The sequence below is a fragment of the Bradysia coprophila genome, unplaced genomic scaffold (assembly GCF_014529535.1).
Source record: "Bradysia coprophila strain Holo2 unplaced genomic scaffold, BU_Bcop_v1 contig_297, whole genome shotgun sequence".
Taxonomy (NCBI): domain Eukaryota; kingdom Metazoa; phylum Arthropoda; class Insecta; order Diptera; family Sciaridae; genus Bradysia; species Bradysia coprophila.
Window position 1 is genome coordinate 1313091 of NW_023503555.1, and position 19994 is coordinate 1333084.

Consider the following 19994-nt stretch of genomic DNA (forward strand, 5'->3'; position numbering starts at 1 on the left):
TTTTAGACAACAGGTGAAATATTCGCTTAGACTACATATCAAAACAGAACATTTTCACAGATGTTGACACCGACGTTATCTTTCTTTATAGTAACACACGTAATGTTCATAAAAATTCAATTTGACTCACTACGCTGGGTCGTATAAACATAACATTCATTTAATGTAAACAAGTGGAGTCACCAAACGACCTGCAATAATTCGGTGACGAAACGATAACTTTTGTTTAAGTGAACAGTATGTTTTAGAGTGCAATGCACCGATGAATGTAAATTATAAATTAGACATGAAAACGACGAGACAACAGATTAACTTAATCAACGGATTAACTAAAAATCAAAAATCGAAAATTTGATATACCTTCAGAATTTTAGACTTAAGGGGGTGGGTAAGAGGGAGATTCCTTACTTCCATCTCATCGTCCATATCAATTTTTACCACAACTGTGTCTAACTATTCTAAATAATCAATTGCACGTATCCTTAAACTGACCATACCATAATTGAGCAAAAACCATAGAACTGATCCGTAAATTCCTACCATTTGCTCATAGACCAGTGCCCCACGGCACTTTGAAAACCTCATTGAAATCCCCTGAAACCTATGCCAAATTTGTCATTATCCGATACGAAAACCGAAGTTCCTCGATTCGTGGACCACATTGTCAGGCATGGAGGGTGCAGAAGGTAGTCAGGACAATTTTCCGGCTACATCGTTGCCATGGTTCGAACTTCGTTGCTGCCGGATGGCTGGAGGCAAAGGAAAAATCAATTTTTGAGAATTTTTTTTGGCTGTTTCAGATTCCTTGTTCAATTGGAAGAACAACCTAAAGTGAGGCTTTTTAAAATAAAAACAAAATTTTGGTTAGGTGTGACAGCCGTGATATACAGTAGCGCTATCTATCTGGTCTTTTCGCTTAAGTTTATAGGCAAAAACTACGCATTTCCCCTTTTCTACATTCAAAAGATGTACGGAAAATATTGTGTTTTCGATCCACATCACTCATCTATCATGGCTGTACCACTTTTCACTTTTGTAGATCACAGTTTTCACGATTTTATTTCAATCGATGAAAAATAAGCCGCAAACTGTTGTTACAATGCAAAAATAGTAGAATACGTCGTAATTTGTCATTTACATCACTAGGGGTGAAAAGTCAAGGTGTGAATTTTTGTTGGTCCGATGATCACACCTAAACTTTCTTTCATTTCTACAGTTCATGGAATTTTATGTAATTGAACGTGCAGGAAGAGATACAAGGTATGGTTGAAAATGTGATAGAAAGCGATGTAAATTCATCACGCGTGACTTGAATGATGGCTAATGAACGATTTTCGATCGGACAAATGAAAAATTATTTTCTGTTGTGTCCTCTAACCCTTCTAACTTTTTGGCTTTTCTCTGAGTCTGAGCATCCGAATCGACAAAAGAACATCATCTATAGAACGAAGTACCACACCACAGTTGGTCACTTCATATTAGAGTCTTTTGTCAAAATAATCTCGAACGTATTGTGAACACTGTACAGACATTGATGTACCTAACTCATCATTGCTATGCCGCGATAATAAGTTAATATAACGCACAACGAAGATATCACAATGTTTAATAGGAGTGTGTTGCGATTACAACATTCAAAGCGATTAATTTAGTTACAATTCAATAGTGACGGACGCGTCGCTGCCTTTCTGAATTCGAATTTTGATTCTTTCATCGTTTCGACTTCTTGTATTTGTACTGTCGATGCTGTTGGAACTTGTCTCGTGATGATCTTCTGCTAATGCCACAGCATTTACGGAACGTCCATAATTAAGGAAACCATTCGTCGCTGGATTGGCGTTGTAATAGTCTTCTACTGAAACATAATGAGGACCGCCATACCAGTCCAAAACCACAATTTGTTCAATCTCGAGTTTACACAAATAAAAAGTGTGTGTTGCGATCCAATTGGTGGCTGCGGGGTGCCGGCTGATGAACGATCGATTCGCAGATTTGAATTCATCGGAATTCACATCCAACTATTTCAGATGGACAACTGATTACACAACACTGTCGATACATTATTTCGAGAATTTAGAATTACCTTATCCGCTTCTCCAGATATCATGATCCGAGCGCAGGTCGGTTCCATTGGGTCAATACCCTTTTTCGTACATGCCAGGTCTTGGTCATTTGAGAACAGAACGGTCAGTTTATTGTTTTTCATCAAATCCTGTCCGGTGTAATCCAAATCCGTTAAATAGAAATAAATACGACCGGTTGATGGTTCGTCTCTGCCGCTATCGGCAACCGATATAATGTTAACCATGGGAAAACCATTGATGCTCTTCAAAGTAGATAACGTTCCCATCGATGCCCATTCTTTACAACACACAATAGGAATCAAAAATTATTTTCTTTGTTCGATTTGCTTCGGGAATCTAGTGATCACCTGATTTGTGTACAACATAGCGAGCAACAGCTGGATAATCTTTGTGATCCGGTTCGACATCATTCAGTTCATTGGAACCAAAATCTCGAATGGTCAGCGCACAACTGCAGGCGATTAACGTGCCAATAAAAAGTAATTCTAAAACGATTTTCGTCTCCATCGTACCTACGAGTAATCGAAACTGAATAACAGAAAATCTCGTTGAACAACTTTGAATGTTAAGTGCGTCTTATCTCAGTGAACATGAGCAAAATATGGTGGGAATGATTAATACGACAAATCGTCAAATGAAATACGAAGTTGATTATTTGGTTGTTGTGTAAAAGTCATTGAGATGCCTATTTCAGTAACGACGATAACATTTGTAATCGTACAGTTTTTGGCGATTTTTTTGGGTATTTGTTGTCTACCTCTTCTAAATTTTGTTAGAGACCTAGCAACAAAACTGTTTATAATGCCCCTAGCATAACAAAAAGTATTCTGAAAGTTTTCAATGAAAGGGTCATATCGGTGATAGTGGAGTACTTTACTTCCTATTAAAATAACGAGACGTGCTAGCTAAATGAGATCTAATGCAGCAAACTGTATGTTAAGACCGATGAAGTAATAGATTTTGCACGAATCTCTTGAAAAGGCTTATATATCTCAGACCTCCTGCTTCTCTCCAAGTTCTGAAATAATTGTCGGGTGCACCAAAGAGATGACACGCTTTAAACGCGTAATTAAAACAGAACACGATATGTGCGGAAAACATTGAAGATTGAAGACATATCGTCAATCTAAACAGCTGTATAATACTACTCAACTACTGTTTCAATACCTATTGGTATTTGGTATTGCTGTGGATGCCATTTAGAGCGTACGTTACCGAATTGAATATTACGTTGGCCATATACCGCATAATTAGGTGATAAAAGACAATGTCCTAGTGACCTTTCCGTATTTTGAAACATCACAATTCGTATCAAAACTCGACTCAACCATACAGTGTAAAACTCACATTATGCGAGACATGGTGTATAATATTGGCTCTTTGGTGTGCTTCGTTTTCGCACGTAGACCGTTTGTGGAACGTTAAACAATAATAAAGTCGTTATCAGTTGTAACGATATGCGATGACCGACAATTAGGAGGTTAAGTATAAACAAAGCGAACCGAATCGGAACAAAGGAAACTCTTTTTTTCATGCGCAATGGACAAGTTTCTCAAAATGTATTTTTGAGGCGTACTATAAGTGGTAGTCTGGCCAAAATATAAAGAAACAACAGGCAGTGAATGATCTTGAACTAACTATTCACAAAACAGAATTTCATCGCAATTTCTGGTGACTATTATAGTTGAACAAAGACAAAGAGATAAAGACTTCACATTTTTAATATGCAGATCAATTCTCCTTCTTACTTTACTTATCACAGGATCACAGCACAATAATTTAATATTTTCGTCGAGAATTATATTCGTGTCCTTTCAGACAATACTATTTGATGGAACACAAAAACTTTGCTAAGTCACTTTCGCTCAATGCAAAATCACGTCTCCTTTCGTTTGAGTATTTCAGTAAAATGTGAATGAAAATAAAATTGTTTTCATAACAAAGTTGTTAATGAATTTCGTTTGTGTGGAGTTGAGTGTTCTGATGTAGTAGAGATGGCTTATGTGTGGTAGATAGCTCGTACACCAAATACAACTCACATCGATGACGAAGCGGTGTGATAAAACGCTAACATGAGACACAATGTGAGTATATAGTGTGGTGACAATGGTCGATATTTTTGAGTAGTCAGCAAAGCGACAGCATCAGCATCATTTGTATTGAATGAATTCCATTTAAGTGCTAGGTTTAAAAAAATGAAAGTTTAAACACAAGCAGTTAATATACGTTCGTTGTGCAGTACACATCCAGCAACAAGTGGTTTTCTTTCAGCTACTTCATTTATCGTTTGTTAGGTATGGAACGTATGGAACACATACACATTTGAAGACAACATATATGTAAATTAAACAGACTAGACGTTACAACGATCATCAGCTGATACAAAACAAGCTGTTGCTAGATGTCCAGTGTCCAGACCGTTGTTCTTGTATTAAAACACTTTTTATGAATGAAAGAATAATAGGGGTTTGACTACATGTCCGGAGACTGGTGCCGCCACCCTACACATCGAACTAATTTACTCCATGCTTTGATATATCCATGGTGAAAATAATTTATCAAGTTTTTGAACTTCCGATGACTGTGTCATGTAATAGTCGTTTCTATAGGACAAACGATGTTTGCTAATTGATAGACCTCGCCCTTGGCTTTGTTTAACCAATTTCCTCAACTAAGCGAAGAAAAGTAAAAGTTTCGTAAACTCTGTAATTAATGGGTTTTTAGGGTTTTTAGGCACTCAATGTGTATTGTCACACTCGATCTACAACTTCCATCGACAATCCACACATCAGTCGGTGTCATAAATAACTATTTGAGCAACTTCACGCATCGTCGCATGTCCACGGAAAATTCGTGGATTTCGTTAAAGGCTGTGTAACTTATAATGTGGCTGCAGTTCTTATAATATAGCTGCAAGACTTATAAAAATATAGCTACTGAACGCATATCCTATTAATGTTGGTTATTTACCTGCAATGTGAGTTACACAACTATATATAGATTACAGAGCTACATTATGCACCAAGAACACATTTTATAGCTAGGATTTGCATATTGTGGTTGTGTACTCTATATCATAGCTGTGTAACGCATATTTGACGTATGAAAAATATAGCTGTGAGCTGCATATCAGAAAATGTATGGGACCATGCATTCAAACTGTGATTCGTACTGACGCTTGGTCGGACTCAATGTTAACAGATAAAGAAAAATCGTAAAATAGCTTGGCTGATTTTAATAAAGCTTGATTGTCAGCAGTGGCGGATTAACGTTTCTAGCGCCCCTGGCAAATAAAAATCTAGCGCCAATTTTGTTCTGTTTTTTGGTGTTTTGTTTCCTGTTTTGTTAAACAGTTTCTTCGCATGAGTGAAAGGAGGTAGTACGGACTAGAGTCACAGAATCTGCACTGATGATAACAAGAAAAAAAGAAAAGTCCAGCATAACTACCGATCTACATCAGAATTATTGTCGAAACCTTGGTTCGAAATATCAGTAAAATATGTTTGAGACAAATGGGAAAATCAACATTGTGTAAACGACAAAAAAAGAGACTTATTTAGTTATTATTAATCAATCTTAAATATAAAAAAATGAGTTTCTATCTCAGAAGTATTGATTTTTCAACTTGCTTCAAAAAACTCTAATTTTACCAAATTTCGGGTCACTGTAAAGATTTTAAGTCGAACAAAGTTACATTTTTTTTCCAGATTCACAAGACAATATTTAAGGTCACATGTTTTTAGAGCTCACTTTGAATTTCGCAATGATCATGCAAAACGAAATTCGGAAATATTTTTCAACTTTTTTCATACTTTCATCGGACTTGTAATAGCTTAATAGCTATTTGTGCCACCGAGAATTGAAATACGACGGATTTCAATATCGATAACTAGATTGAAATGTCCAAAATTACAACACCCGTTTTCATGGCTTATTACAACACTCAAACCAGTGTTGAAATGAAATTCGTATGAGTTATTACAGCATTCGTTTTAAAAAAATGCAAAGCAACGTGATCGATCAAATTCGAAGAGTGATTGTTTACAATGAAAATTCTGAATTTTTGTGCATTTGTCTATTTCAATTCTCGGTTGGGTCTAGTGCTGAAAAAATCAACATTACAATACTTGTAACACAACATACTATTTGCTAACTATTGCGTAAATGGAAATTTTGCGCAATAGATGTGAAAATTGTCAATCCAACACTTGTCGTATGCGCAAAATAGGCACGAGTTAGCAACAAGATTTTATGTACGGAAGCAATAAAATACGCACTGAAGTACATAAAGTATTTTTTGGTGACCTTCGACACTTTCAGAAACTCGTAGATTTTCACCTGAATTTGCAGGACAAGCTTATATCAACTCAGAATAAAAAATTGATGGGTGATAGTATTAAAATATTAGGTTCATGACAGATCTTCTGCTTTTGTTGAAAAAAGTTTGTATTTTTATGGTTTTAGCCAAAACACCTTTAAAGTGAATTTTTTGGGCTCAAGTTTTGCGCCAGGCTTTTAAAAACCCGACTTTGTCAATATTACTTGAGAGTATATGAATACAAAATATACAACATAAAAATGAGACTTGGAAGAATTTGTAAAAATTTAGGTGACATACTGCCCATACTGCCATGGCTATAAAAAGTTTAAATTTCATTAAAATATTGATAACGAAATCACTCTAGAGTGATCTAAATTTGGCGCGATATTTTCGATTTCAAATTTTCCTATGTAATTTTAGAGTCATTTTTTTGCTCATAATTTTTTCCAGCGCCCCAATTTTTCCAGCGCCCAGGACAAAGTCCCGAATTGCCCATGGCATAATCCGCCACTGATTGTCAGGTTATAGAAATACCTCTTCAATAGTCAAAATCCGTGGAAACACAGACGAATGAAAGTAACAGAAATTTCAATACATTAGAAACGAATTAAGCCAAGTATCTGCTCCCAAATGTCAAACTAGGCATTTCACAGAAAACAATTGAATGGGCGATTCTTCACGCAGGCAGTCTCAATTCACTTTCTTTCAGAACCTGAAACAATGCAATGACAACTCACCAAAGTAAAAATCCTAAATATGAAAACTACAGACTTGAATTCGGCTGTGTGCCGTATAATATAGGTGCAGAATTTATATTGCGGTAGCAACGCTTCGAAATAAGAACGTGTTAAAGCACAAGCAAAATTAGCACAACAGCAGCAAAGGTGACGGTCGGATTCTCAGGCTAAGCATCAATGGGCGCGGTTAGTACTTGGATGGGTGACCGCAAAATTCATGACAGTTTAGGAAAAAATTTTATTTCTCGAGATAGATTTGAAATGCGTCTCACAGCTATAATATAAGTTACACAGCTATTTTAACTACAGTCTTCGCAATATGCATTACACAGCTATATGCCAAAAAAATGGGGGTGCTAAGTCCACTTATAGATCTCACACGCATATTGGGATTTTCCGTGTCGTCACGGTTAGCTTCTACTGATGCAATTTTATTAAAGGATTTGGCTAGGCTAAAAAAACATGATGACCTGGAACGAACGACTCTTTAATCTTGAACGAATATTTAGATTATTCAAGAGTAGCAACTGTATCATTCAAAGCACCTAGCATACTAAAAGAATACACACCCGGAATTTTGAAAACCGACACCTTTTCTGTTTCTGTGTTTTATTTGAGTTTCCGATTTCTCCATATAAAAATACATGCAAAATTCATAAAAACACACCAAATATTCGATTACTATGCTAGGTGCTTTGACTATAAGCATCGCAAAGAAATGGACAGAACCTTGCGAACTTATTTTAATGTCCTCTCTAGTTTAGGTCATACTACGATTCAATTCATCCACACAAAATCAGTGTTGTGTGAACCTTCGTTGTGCAACGTTACGTATTATTTTATGCATTGTATTAGGAATTAGTGACAACTTTGTGTTTAGGAGAGAACTTTTTTTTTAGAAATTTTGTGCAGTCCGTTCCTTCCATTTTCATTATCAATTTGATTTGTTCCGAATATTGGGTAAGAAGAGGTTCAAAACGTTAAAAATATAGTTTCTTTCATCGACATTCAGTTTTGATTAACATTGAATGCTTTTCTGAAAAACTGATTCTCGATGCTTAAAATGGGCCTGTGTGAAATTACGACGGCACATTGTGTTTGTTCGATTCAATTCGATCTGCCTCCATTTTTTTTTAGATGGGTTGAAATGATCCAATTTTGTTTGCCCAATTCAATACATTTTGTGAACGACGATTTCTTAAAAATTTTCCCCATTCAACCACCTCTGAAAAGAGCCTTGAGACTAAGGTCTGAGCAATAAAACAAAACAAAAATCATAGACACGCCAATGATAATTTAAATTAAAATAAATTCCACGTCAAATCCTCAATAAATCAATTAATAATTTCGTTAGGTAAAAAATGGCTGGCAGAACGATTACACGAAAATCGCTGGGTCGATCTGCAGCAATAGGCGATCTGTACGATGCAGCAACAGATTCATTCTGTGGAAAGTCCATATTTGGAGAGTCTTTCAATCGCGAGTTGGAGATCAAAACAGCTGAACATCACGTTATGCTTACGCAGTCCATTTACAACGACAAAAGTGTATTCAACAATTTGATGAAATATGACGTGGAGCCTGAGCTGGCGGTAAGTTCAAATGGCCAATATTAGGCGTGAATTGACGAATTGATTGATATGACTATAGATTCTATCAGGCCCGGACTGGCCATACTGGGCGTTCGGGCGATTCCCGAAGGGCCTTTTGCCTCGGTCGGGCGATGACCCGAATGGGCTTTCTGAAAATTTCTTAGACTTATATTAGGTAACGTCAGATTTTTCGTCCATAAATGCCGAACCATAACGCTAACCCTAAATCCTGACCATAAAGGCAAATGTCAAACAATAAAGGCAAATGCAAAAATAATTAAATTTCGACTCGATGGATTCTGATCAAACAAAATGCCACTGTGTAGTGCATGATCTCAGGATTCCGACAAAGCCATTAGTTTTCCAATCGGACCAACATCTCCTGAGAGATAAGACTTTGAAAAAGTTAAAATTTTACACATTGATCACGACATGATTTTAAAGTCTTATCGCTCGGCATATAGAAGTCCGATTCAAAAACTAATTAGTTTTCCGGAGTCCTGAGATCACGCGCTACACACTGGCATTTTGTTTGATCAGAATCCGTCTAGTCGAAATTTAATTATTTTTGCATTTGCCTTTATTGTTTGACATTTGCCTTTATGGTCAGGATTTAGGGTTAGCGTTATGGTTCGGCATTTATGGACGAAAAATCTGACGTTACCTATTATCCAAAAACGCAAACGTAACGATTTCGTTTTGGATAATACATAATTGGTGTTGAAAAATCCCTATGATATATAACACAGAGCCATGACTCTCTGATGCTTGCTGCATAGTTTGTTTCAGGAGCAGGGATGTGGAGAGTTAAATTTCTATACGTTCTGTTATGGCCTCGAGGATTTCAGTCAGTGATTATTTAGCAACGGCATATTAGTAAATGATATCACAGCGAACGTTTTAAAGTGGCTGTCGATAGAGAAAAATGTTTTCATCACTTATAGCCGATTAATGAAATGTTTGTAGTTTCTTAATGTCAATGGTGTAATGCGTGTAGTCGAAATCATTATACCTAGGCTGATACGATGACAAGAAGTCACCGGGAAGGACTGATCGGGAAATAAGCATATAAGCTGGAAATACTAACAGGAAAATATTCACCGGGAAGTATTCACCAGAATATAATTTGTGAGTAGAAAATCGAAAAATTTTCTTTTTTACTATCAACTCAGATATAATTGTAGTAACTCAAGTTTCCCGAAGAGTTATTCTGGTCAAAAAACAAAACCCTTGATTAGTTAATGCTTAATTATTCTGATAAGACAGTTCCATGTGACCTCAGTATAAACACCGGAATGTGTAAAATTTCGCCTTCAGCGCAATTTATGCATGATGTGTAGTAAATTGTGTTGCTTCAAAAAATGATACTGTTTTTGCATCGTCAAAGATCAATCTTAAAAAAATTTGCTCGCAATGTCTTCACCTACTCTTTGAGAAGTTTATTCTTGTCCAACTGGAATCGGTGGTTTCAAATAATAACTCGGTTGACATTTACATTCACTAAAATCTTCACAGAAATTCAGAGTTGTAACTTGTACCGGGAAACCGATTTCAAATAACCGGGAAATCGAATTCTAGTCACCGGGAAATTTTGGCTTAAGCCGAAATAGTGTCCCGAATATGTGGGCCTTTTGAGTTTTTCCCCGAAGGGCTTTTTCGAGCCAGTCCGGCCCTGGATTCTATAGTAGTTCACACCAAAATAGCTCACTCCGCCAAAAATCGAATTACTTCGATCGTAGCAAATAGTGACAGATTATTCCGAACTGTTGGCACAAAAGTATTTCTTTTGTTACAAAATTAAATTTTTTGTGACAATCGTCAAACTGATACTAATTGTTTTCGTAAAGATTGACTAGCAACTATACCAAAGAGGCCTTTGGTTCAGAATAAAAAGAAGTAGCATTTCACTGAGTTTTTGAAGAGTGTTTGATAAAGTTGTAAGCAAAAACAAAATACTATTGAATGAGATTATTCTAAACCGTAGAAAATCTCCTTGACAAAAGATAAAAGTTTTTTTTACAAAAGAAGTCCATTTCGGATTTTTTCTTCGTGTTGGAACAGAAGTAGTAAGGGGTCATAAGTTGTGTAACGCAAAAATCGTCACTCAATCCTTATACCTCCCTCCCCTCAACCTCGTGCATTGCGTAATTTATGAACGCCTTCTAACATCAATATAGTGCCAGTTTTCCATCCTATTTTCCAAAACTCTTTCCTCGTGAATTCATCATAAAATTTCCAATAAAGATTCTTTACACGGAAAAAAATGTCCCTCGCCGTGACCACTAACAGAGTGATAACGCATAAATTTCAGGTAGCAAAGGAATCTGACAAAAAGAGACCGTCGAAGCACAACTGGAACCGAGTACAGACGAATTGAATACAGAATACAAAATTATTTCCTCTGATTGGAATGAGTTAAACCTTTGATGCAACCTATTTTCTAAGACTTTTGTAGTACTTGATAGTACTGGATAGTATACATAGTAACGATGATGAATGAGTTCAGTTACAACACCCGTACACAGTAGGCTAATTCTCCGAACATTTGCCATATTTCTGGTCATATCTCCCGAGAGTGTTTTTGCAATGAAAGTAAATGGATAGGTATGGCCAAACGTTCAAATTTGTTTTAGCCGGAGCACATACGGATTTGCATGGCTCCACCTCAAACGAACTCATTTCTAGTGCAAATTTCCACTAGAAATGAGTTCGTTTGAGGTGGCGCCATGCAAATCCCTATGTGCTCCGACTTGTATGGACTGCCAGTCCATTGGACTGGCCATACCTACTTATCTACTTTCATTGTGTTTTTGCACCGGTGTCTATTCTCCACTTGTAAGAAGTGTGTTCACAGAGGGTCTTTCGTCTGCAATCACTTGGGGATTTCGCGTTATCACTCTTTTGATTTCGCGTTATCACTCTTTTATACGAAACATCTGCTTCGCAATGATCAGCGGTCATAAAAGATGTTAGATTTCATGTGTTGAAGAGAACTAATCTAGTTCACAAGTCATAATACAATTAATTCACTGATCTAGTATGCCGCCTAGTATAGTAGTCAGTCTGATTGTAATATTGTACGAAACAGAACGTATAAATTAAACTCTTCATATATTTTGTATTTGGCCGTCTATTTGTCGTTCATGATGACCTCTGAAAACCAACAGGTTATGGGCCCAGGACACGTAGATGCAGGAAATTTATGAAACAAAATTTGGCTGAGCTGAAGAAATTAAAATTGTAAAATTCGATACAAAATTGTGAAGTTATGGAGTTATGGAAGCAGAAACTTGTTTAATAATTAGAATTGATCATGGGGACCAGAAGTAATCATGGAATTTGAATTGGTTACGGAATCTGGTATCTGGAATTGATCATGGAAGAATCGAATTGGTGATGGAAACCGAAATCACCATGGCAGAATAGAATTGATCGTGGAAACTGAAGCGATCATGGCTGAATTGAATTAATCATGGAAATCGAAGTGATTATGGCAGAAACAAGTTTATGTAGAAATCGGATTGGAAAACGACTACAACGGTATTAGTGGTGTTGGGAGAGGTGTACGCCTTAGTCCAGCTGATATCGGTACAAAAAGTGACTTCTGGAAGTGGTATCGGAATTGGCCACAGTAATATGGAAATGGAAGGAATATGGAAATGGAGGAAAATTGGAAATGGAAGGAAATCCAATACACTAGCTTAGAAATGGAAATAGAATACTCGAAACCTTGAACTTTGAAACTAAATTTGGAGTGAGAGGTAGATCATTTAAATCAAGGCACTCATCAGAAGCATGGCATGCAATGTGGAACACGGAATATGGCAACGACATTGACATTGGACATGGACAAGAATATTGAATGAATGGAATGTGCGAATTTGAGAATTCAGTTCTGGAAGGTGATTTGAGGAATTGAGAAGAATTCGACTACATATAACAGTTTGGTGAAGTCACCAACATCATGAAATTGAAGGGGTATGAATTATCGCATTAAGGGGGTGTGAATTAATTGGATTAAGGGGGTGTGTTAGATTTCATGTGTTGAAGAGAACTAATCTAGTTCACAAGTCATAATACAATTAATTCACTAATCTAGTATGCCGCCTAGTATAGTAGTCAGTCTGATTGTAATATTGTACGAAACAGAACGTATAAATTAAACTCTTCATATATTTTGTATTTGGCCGTCTATTTGTCGTTCATGATGACCTCTGAAAACCAACAAAAGATACTATGCCGAAGATGGATATATCAAAAATAAATTCAATTTAACAATTCATTCATTCATTCAATTCATTCATTACATTCATTCAATTCATTCAATTCATTCAATTCATTCAATTCATTCAATTCATTCATTCAATTCATTCATTCAATTCATTCATTCATTCAATTCATTCATTCAATTCATTCATTCAATTCATTCATTCAATTCATTCATTCAATTCATTCATTCAATTCATTCAATTCATTCATTCAATTCATTCATTCAATTCATTCATTCAATTCATTCATTTCATTCTTGTATGACAAAACAAAACTTTTCCTCAAATTCGAGTTTTTATTCCACAGGTGAGCGTCTTATGTGGATTAGTTCCATTCCACTTATTGAAGGAAAGCGTCAGCAGAACCAGTCTAGCTGCTTCACTATTATTTACATACAAAACAAAGGTAAAGCCACCAACGTCCATGATAAATCGCTATAACACTCATTCACTCATTTTACAGACGGACCGTTTTGATATAGAGCAATCACACATTAAACAATTGATAAATACGGAAAATCTAGCCGGAACAAAAGCAACGCATGTAGTTGTGGGGATCGATTGGGGTTCATGTAATATTTTGTCTATAATTGGTTCAGAGGACGATGGCCATAATGCTGACGAGTTAGAGGTGAGACAATTTGATTTGCTTGCATTTATTCAGTGAGACTTTCGCTTTGTAAGTCTCAGCAAATCACCATGAACTAGTCGAAAGTAGTAATTGATCTCACAGATATTTCCGTAAAATTTGCTTACAGGAATATCTCCAGAGCATTTCCCGTCAAATTTCAACTGATGCTGTCGATTCTACAATCGAATCCAAGTACACCATTAACTTGGACTCCGATATCATCGACGCAGACGGTGTGGCTCCAGACTCTATTGACGACATTGTCTCGTTCGTCAAGAATATTCCTGAGCGCATCCAAAGCGATTTTAATGGACATGGAAAATGTCTGAGTTTTGTTCTGTTTCCGTTGTCATCCCTTGCTGATGCTTGCAATTTTAATTTTACTGGTTATACTCTGCAGCCAATTGAATCGAAAGTCACTTGTGTTTTGGGGGATGTTGTGACTAAAATATGTGATGCCAGCACTAAGCTCCAATTTATCGAAATATTGACGGATCGACATGAGACTTACGTTCCGAATGAAATCAAAAAAATCATCAAAAGGAAGAAGGCCATTATCGACCAGACGATGAAAAATATCACAGATTGCTTGGTGAAAGTTCGAAAGGGACTTGCCACCACATTCGAATTGGAATTGATTGAAGAAACGTTTCAAGAATCGTCGACCGTTTTAGATCAGTTCTTCAGAGAAACACAGCCCATTGTTGAACGCATTCAATTCATTAATTATGCGACCAATCAGGGTGCATTGTACATCGGAACGAATTCAGGCTTCGAAGAGGCACGCCGGAAAATAAAGCCCAAAGACGAGTTTTATGTCCTGTTTTACGTTTACGATCTGGCCGACGAAATTACCTCGGAAAATATGGGTCTGTTCAATGCATTGTTGAAAGGAAACGTCGCATGCTTCATAGCCGATTTGGATATGCAACGAGACCTAGCTGAGAAGGAGGGTGTTCCCGAGGGCATAAGGATTTGTCATTTTCTGCAGAATGGTTACAAGGACTTCGACGTGTACAAAACGTACAAAGGCAATCGAGAGTTCAATTTGATTAGATCTCTTGGCGAGATGCAACCAGTAATAAATAAGCCGAGGAAACGCGCTCTAATCTACCTCGTATGTCCAGGCTCGTTGAACGGCGGTGAATGCAGCAACGAGAAGCAACAATGGATGTGCGAAAAATGTAAAATCGCTGTGGAGTATGGTTTCGATGAAATGTTCTACTGTGACTGTGGTAAAGAGTTCATGGAAACATTTGAGTTCCGGTGCAGGGATGTGAATCATGGAAACGATTTCATTGTGTTCGACACGGACATTCTGAAGACAAAATTGAATGAAATCGAATTAGTACCGGAAGTGAACATCCTCGTTTTAGGCGAGACTGGTGTCGGTAAATCCACATGGATTAATGCCATTGCCAACTATTTAACGTTTCCGACTTTACAAGAAGCAACCGACGTAAATGAAATGCTCTGCCTCGTTCCAACAAAATTTGTGCTTCTGGATGAGAACTGTAAGGAACGAGTGGTTTCAATTGGTTCGTCTAAAAATGAGGAAACTCGAGCCGGCCAAGCCTGCACACAGCGTCCCACGTCGCATCTTGTTACCATTGGCAACGAACGAATTCGAATTATTGATACACCCGGAATAGGAGACCCGAGAGGAGTGGAGCAAGACAAGGAGAACGTCGACAACATTTTGCGATTCGTTAGTGGTTTGGAGGAAATACACGGAATTTGCCTGCTGTTGAAGCCGAACAACGCACGGCTGACAACATTCTTCACATTTTGTGTCAAGGAAATTTTGGCCCATCTGCACAAGAGTTCAGTTCACAATCTCCTGTTCTGTTTCACAAACACACGATCGACATTTTACAAGCCTGGTGACACTTATCCCGCGTTGAAGGAACTGTTGGCCGAAATCAACGACAATCTGCGAAAGAAGTCGAGAGGAAAGGCCAGCGAAATAGTTTTGTCCGGTGAGACAATGTTTTGTTTGGATAACGAAGCTTTTCGATTCCTCTGCGCCCGGAGAAACAACATCGAATTCAGGCCAGAAGATTTCCAGAATTTTTCGTTGAGCTGGGACAAATCTGCCGTCGAAACGCAGCGCATGCTCAACTTCGTAAAGTGCCGAAAACCACACAAAATCAACGACACGATGTCGATAAACGAGGCTCGCAATACAATTTTAACATTGGCACGACCGATGGCGAAAATTTCGGATAACATTGCTGCGAACATCAGAGTCGCAGAAAGGCAGAAGAAATTCACCGAGAACTTAGACGACGAGAACTTGAAGCTGGAGAAGAATCGTCTCGTTCAACAAATTCAGATAAAAACCGTCCCGATAAATTACCCGAAAACGGTGTGCACCAGTTCCCAGTGCGTTGAAGTGAGATTAATTCACGGTACCAGTCAGAACATGATCGTTTACAAAACAGTCTGCCACGATCATTGTCATCTGGACGGTGTTAACGTTGAGACTGTTGGAGCACCGGAACTGCGAAGATGTGATGCTATGGCAGGCACCATAAACTGTGTCAATTGCGGTTGTGAATGGCAAAGTCACATGCATATCACATACAATTTTGAAGAAAGCATGGTGACTGTACCAAATGTATCGGTTGAAAGAATGATTATGGAAAATGCAGCAGCCAAGCACGTTAAGGAGCGAATGATTTTAACTCTTCAAGGGACCATTGAACAGTACAGAAAAGAACAGAATGAAATCTTGGAAATTGGTTCACAGTTCGGTTCATTGTTACAACAGCATGCTATCATTCCCTATAACGATGCCTTCGAGTCACATGTTCGGCAGGAATTACGTCTAGCGTCTGCCGAAGCTTCCATATCACCGGATTTAGCGAAAAAGAAGGATGACTTGGAGCGTATCTTGAAGGATTATTTGGAAAAGAAACACTTGCTCGATGATGCAATGGTCGACAATGTGAATGCCGATATTACTGTCGACGACGTCGACACACTGAAGCACAAATTGATGAATTTGAAATTAACGGGGGAGTCTTTTAAAAAATGTTTTGAAGCTGCGGCTATTGCACAGTTCCATTCGTTTGATTATGTCGAAAAGCCGGTGAACATCAACAAACGGAACCGAAGTCATTTCAAGAAACCGTACTTTGTTGAAAGGGTCGCAAACTTTTTCGGATTCTTTAAATAGCATTGATCGTCATTTTGTTTCTCTATTTTTTGTCATTGAATTTGTACCATCCATCCCGTGTACATTGTGAATATAGCTTGTAATATGCTGAGAGTCTAAGACTGTGTCTGGAATTTGTAATTATACTCAAGGTCAAAGTTTTAATAAAGAATTGTATTGAGCACTACCAAGAGAAACGCCTTGTCATTTCTTTTTAAAACGCTTACTAACAGAGCACTGCTCCGAGCATTAACATAGAATATATTCGTTAAGACATGAGTCATGCTTTCTTGGTGTGATTAACATAACACAAAATTTGGAGGCTTTTTGACGTCTGACGTGCTAGTGTTAATACTAGAAGAAGTGCTATGTTACTAGCCAACATTTAATAAACTTTGTGGAACTGTATCTGGACGACCGCTATCGCATATTAACTGTTGCTTTGGAAGATCTACGAACCGACTAATTCCTTCACTTTTGAGTTTGCCTGGGGATTCAAGAAACAATCGCTAAGGACTAACAACTCACCATGTCAGAAGCTATTGGTGTAAGTCCAGATTCTACATCACAGTTTTCTCTGAAGCTAACTAGACACCACTATCATTTTAACAATTTACTTTACAAAGGCTTCTATCACAAGAAATCGTTTTTGTAATAAATAACGATAATGTAAAGGTATCGACATGCAGTTCGTGCATGTTATACAATAAACACAATCGATTTAATAGAAAAATTGAGCTTACTTTTACCACGGCTGTAACGTGGCTTAAAAATTTTATTTGGTTTTACCAAATAGCCCGGGTTGCCTGAAAATATTCCGAATCAATAGCTTATTTTCAACCTTCCCTCCTTATGTATGGAGCAGGAGCACACATTCATTAAATAATTGGACCTTTGGAAATTCGAATGAATTTACCGTGCACTATTGGAATTAAATTCATTATAGACCAATGCCAAACGGTACTACCTCGTAAAGTCACGACTTCAAACCCGTGACAAATTATTTTGTTACGAAAAACATTTGTTCTACGACTTTTATTTTCTACCCTTAGAAGGACTTAAGATGGGCTAGCCATAGTGTCTATCTCAGCCACCACACAACATAGCATCTTAAAGGTATCCTGAAATTGACGAAAAATCAAAAGACCTTGAAATCACTCATGTCAGGAAGTATGGCTTATGGTAATAGACGAGAGTGTCTTGGTGTATTGGGATACGACGGATCGGTAACTACCAATTCATTTACTCCCATCTGATCCAATGTCAAAGTTAATTAGGGAAATGTCGCTTGTATAATGGATTCCCTACCAATATCAGGCCGTGATTTTTCTTATCTAGTTCCTGGCCTTAATTGACCGTATCAAACTATTGTAATGAGATAAGAAAGTAGCGCGTAAACGTAGATTTCTTCACTTAATTTTCAATTCAACGTTTCAAATTAATTAATGTAAAATTGCGGAACACTGTGTAAGAAGAAGTTGCCGTTTCCAAATATGAATATGTGTAACTCGTCAGCATTGGTTACTATCGAGGAATCGTACCTTCTGAGGTGGGGCTTGACACTAAATCTGTAGAATTTGTATTTCTTGGATGTTTATGAGAACTATTGAATCTTGTTGAAAATTGTTGTCAAGGAAAACGGTTTTAAAAGAAAATTCGAGTCAAAGAGTCAAAGTTATAATCAAAATAATTCTGTAAGCTTAACATAGCAATGCGAGTCAATTATCGAGATTCAACCTTTCGGTTTTACAACGAACTAATTTCATTAAATCAACGTTCCGCTACATCATCAAACATTCGATGGAAAAGATCAACAAAAAGCTTCACACGATCAATTGTAAAGAATAAATAAACAAGGACAAAAAACAAATAAACTCGATAAATCTGCAACACTTAGAGTCGGCAAAACCCGCCTTCACGCGATTCAAAAACCAAAAGTTGTAGTCAACTACAACACGGTCCTTCACAGCAAGTTTCGTCTTGAAGAAAAACATCCTTTTCAGCCAGGTAAACGATGAACTTGAAACTTCTCTGTGTCGAGATAGGCAAGGTCATCATTCGGTTACCAAATCCCTTATTACATCGTATGTAGAATTGACGCATTTGTCAGCGAACTTGCTTGCTATTGATCGTGTGAAGTTGGTGATCGTAGGATATCTCGTTTCATTGTGAAGTCGTTGAGTTGAGTACCACCAGCAGTACCTACAGTCTATTTGTGTGGGATTTAGCTGCTCGGTGCCAAATTGGAGCTTCATACGTCATGATCGGCCTGATTACCGATTTATACAGAATTTTCTGGGTGATCGACAGCCGGGATTTATTAGCAGAGTGAATAAGCTTTTAAAAAGAAAATTCGAGAAAGTTGAACGATAGTTCATAAGAGTAAGAAAATATTTTTCTAAATAGACTTGGCCCTGATTCAGGGATGTTATCTACTTTCTTTCATTAAACTTAAATTGACTACGGTTGAGATTAATATATCTGTAACGATAGCGACAACTAAAAGACATGAGCTGTAGCAACGCACCAGCATTTGCGTATCTGGATTTCAGATACCATAGTCGGACAGTGTATCATACTGTCGCCAAAACAAATTCATACGACTAAGATACTTTTCATGTCAGTGTCAAGTGCAGCGTGCAAATGCTAGTGCCTTGATTGTATAAAACACTCGATCCTGATGATTTTCCTTATACAAGTCCGTTGTCTGTACAAGTTTAAAATCTGTTTTAGTGAAAATTTGCCAATGCTACGTACATTCACGCCATCTTATCTAATCAACAGCAGAACAGTATGTAAGTAACAAAACATACATTTTCTATTAATGGTAACGACAGCATTTAGTTAGTTAAAATTTTTTCTTTCAAAATTTAGCAATAATTTCGGTTCTCCGCTTTTTCCATTTCAATCTAAATTAGATTGTGGAAGGGTGACACAGTGAATGTTTATTTCGGTCTGTTTGTACAGCAGTTTATTTTGTTGTGCAATAAATACACGTCAGTATAGTTACTAACTATTCTTACGAGACTATAAAATTACCAAACATGAATTTTGCATTTATAATAGGCTGCTGAGCAGATAAGTACAGGGTATGAGTGAAATACTTTCGACGACACAAAAATTCACAACGGTCTCATAAATTAGCAAAATGTATGTCAAATTGAAGTAGTAGATTCATCGATTCGTTGAAAATACTTAGTT

General features: G+C 37.3%; 2 protein-coding genes and 1 long non-coding RNA gene across 5 annotated transcripts; 2 read left to right on the forward strand and 1 right to left on the reverse strand.

Moving 5' to 3' along the window:
• Window positions 1-1589: 1589 nt before the first annotated feature.
• LOC119078770 (protein CREG1) lies at window positions 1590-19777 on the reverse strand. 3 transcript variants are annotated; one of them, XM_037186478.1, is made up of 4 exons: window positions 19678-19777; window positions 2432-2596; window positions 2084-2361; window positions 1590-2018 (listed from the first exon to the last, which is right to left on the reverse strand). In XM_037186478.1, exons 1-4 carry the CDS (start codon window positions 19694-19696, stop codon window positions 1653-1655), a joined length of 828 nt encoding a protein of 275 aa, XP_037042373.1. In that variant the 5' UTR covers window positions 19697-19777; the 3' UTR covers window positions 1590-1652. The 3 variants fall into 3 exon arrangements, with proteins under 3 accessions (XP_037042373.1, XP_037042375.1, XP_037042374.1); XM_037186480.1 differs by lacking the exon at window positions 19678-19777 and adding an exon at window positions 3838-4007 and having other exon boundaries at window positions 2432-2612; XM_037186479.1 differs by lacking the exon at window positions 19678-19777 and adding an exon at window positions 3838-4006.
• On the forward strand, window positions 7167-7544 carry LOC119078805. The gene is made up of 2 exons (XR_005088063.1): window positions 7167-7328; window positions 7397-7544. It is a non-coding gene; the product is annotated as an uncharacterized LOC119078805 (long non-coding RNA).
• LOC119078724 lies at window positions 7928-16981 on the forward strand. Its single transcript, XM_037186401.1, has 5 exons — window positions 7928-8102; window positions 8497-8734; window positions 13310-13408; window positions 13466-13633; window positions 13761-16981. Exons 2-5 carry the CDS (start codon window positions 8504-8506, stop codon window positions 16812-16814), a joined length of 3552 nt encoding a protein of 1183 aa, XP_037042296.1. The 5' UTR covers window positions 7928-8102; window positions 8497-8503; the 3' UTR covers window positions 16815-16981.
• Window positions 19778-19994: the final 217 nt, after the last annotated feature.

Coding starts and splice junctions, on each gene's coding strand:
- LOC119078724 (XM_037186401.1), top strand. CDS start 8,504: ATGGCTGGCAGAACGATTACACGAAAATCGCTGGGTCGATCTGCAGCA. Junction 13,409..13,465: donor TATTTACATACAAAACAAAG/GTAAAGCCACCA, acceptor CTCATTTTACAG/ACGGACCGTTTTGATATAGA. Junction 13,634..13,760: donor ATAATGCTGACGAGTTAGAG/GTGAGACAATTT, acceptor ATTTGCTTACAG/GAATATCTCCAGAGCATTTC.
- LOC119078770 (XM_037186478.1), bottom strand. Junction 2,362..2,431: donor CTATGTTGTACACAAATCAG/GTGATCACTAGA, acceptor TGTGTTGTAAAG/AATGGGCATCGATGGGAACG. Junction 2,019..2,083: donor TATCTGGAGAAGCGGATAAG/GTAATTCTAAAT, acceptor CATCTGAAATAG/TTGGATGTGAATTCCGATGA.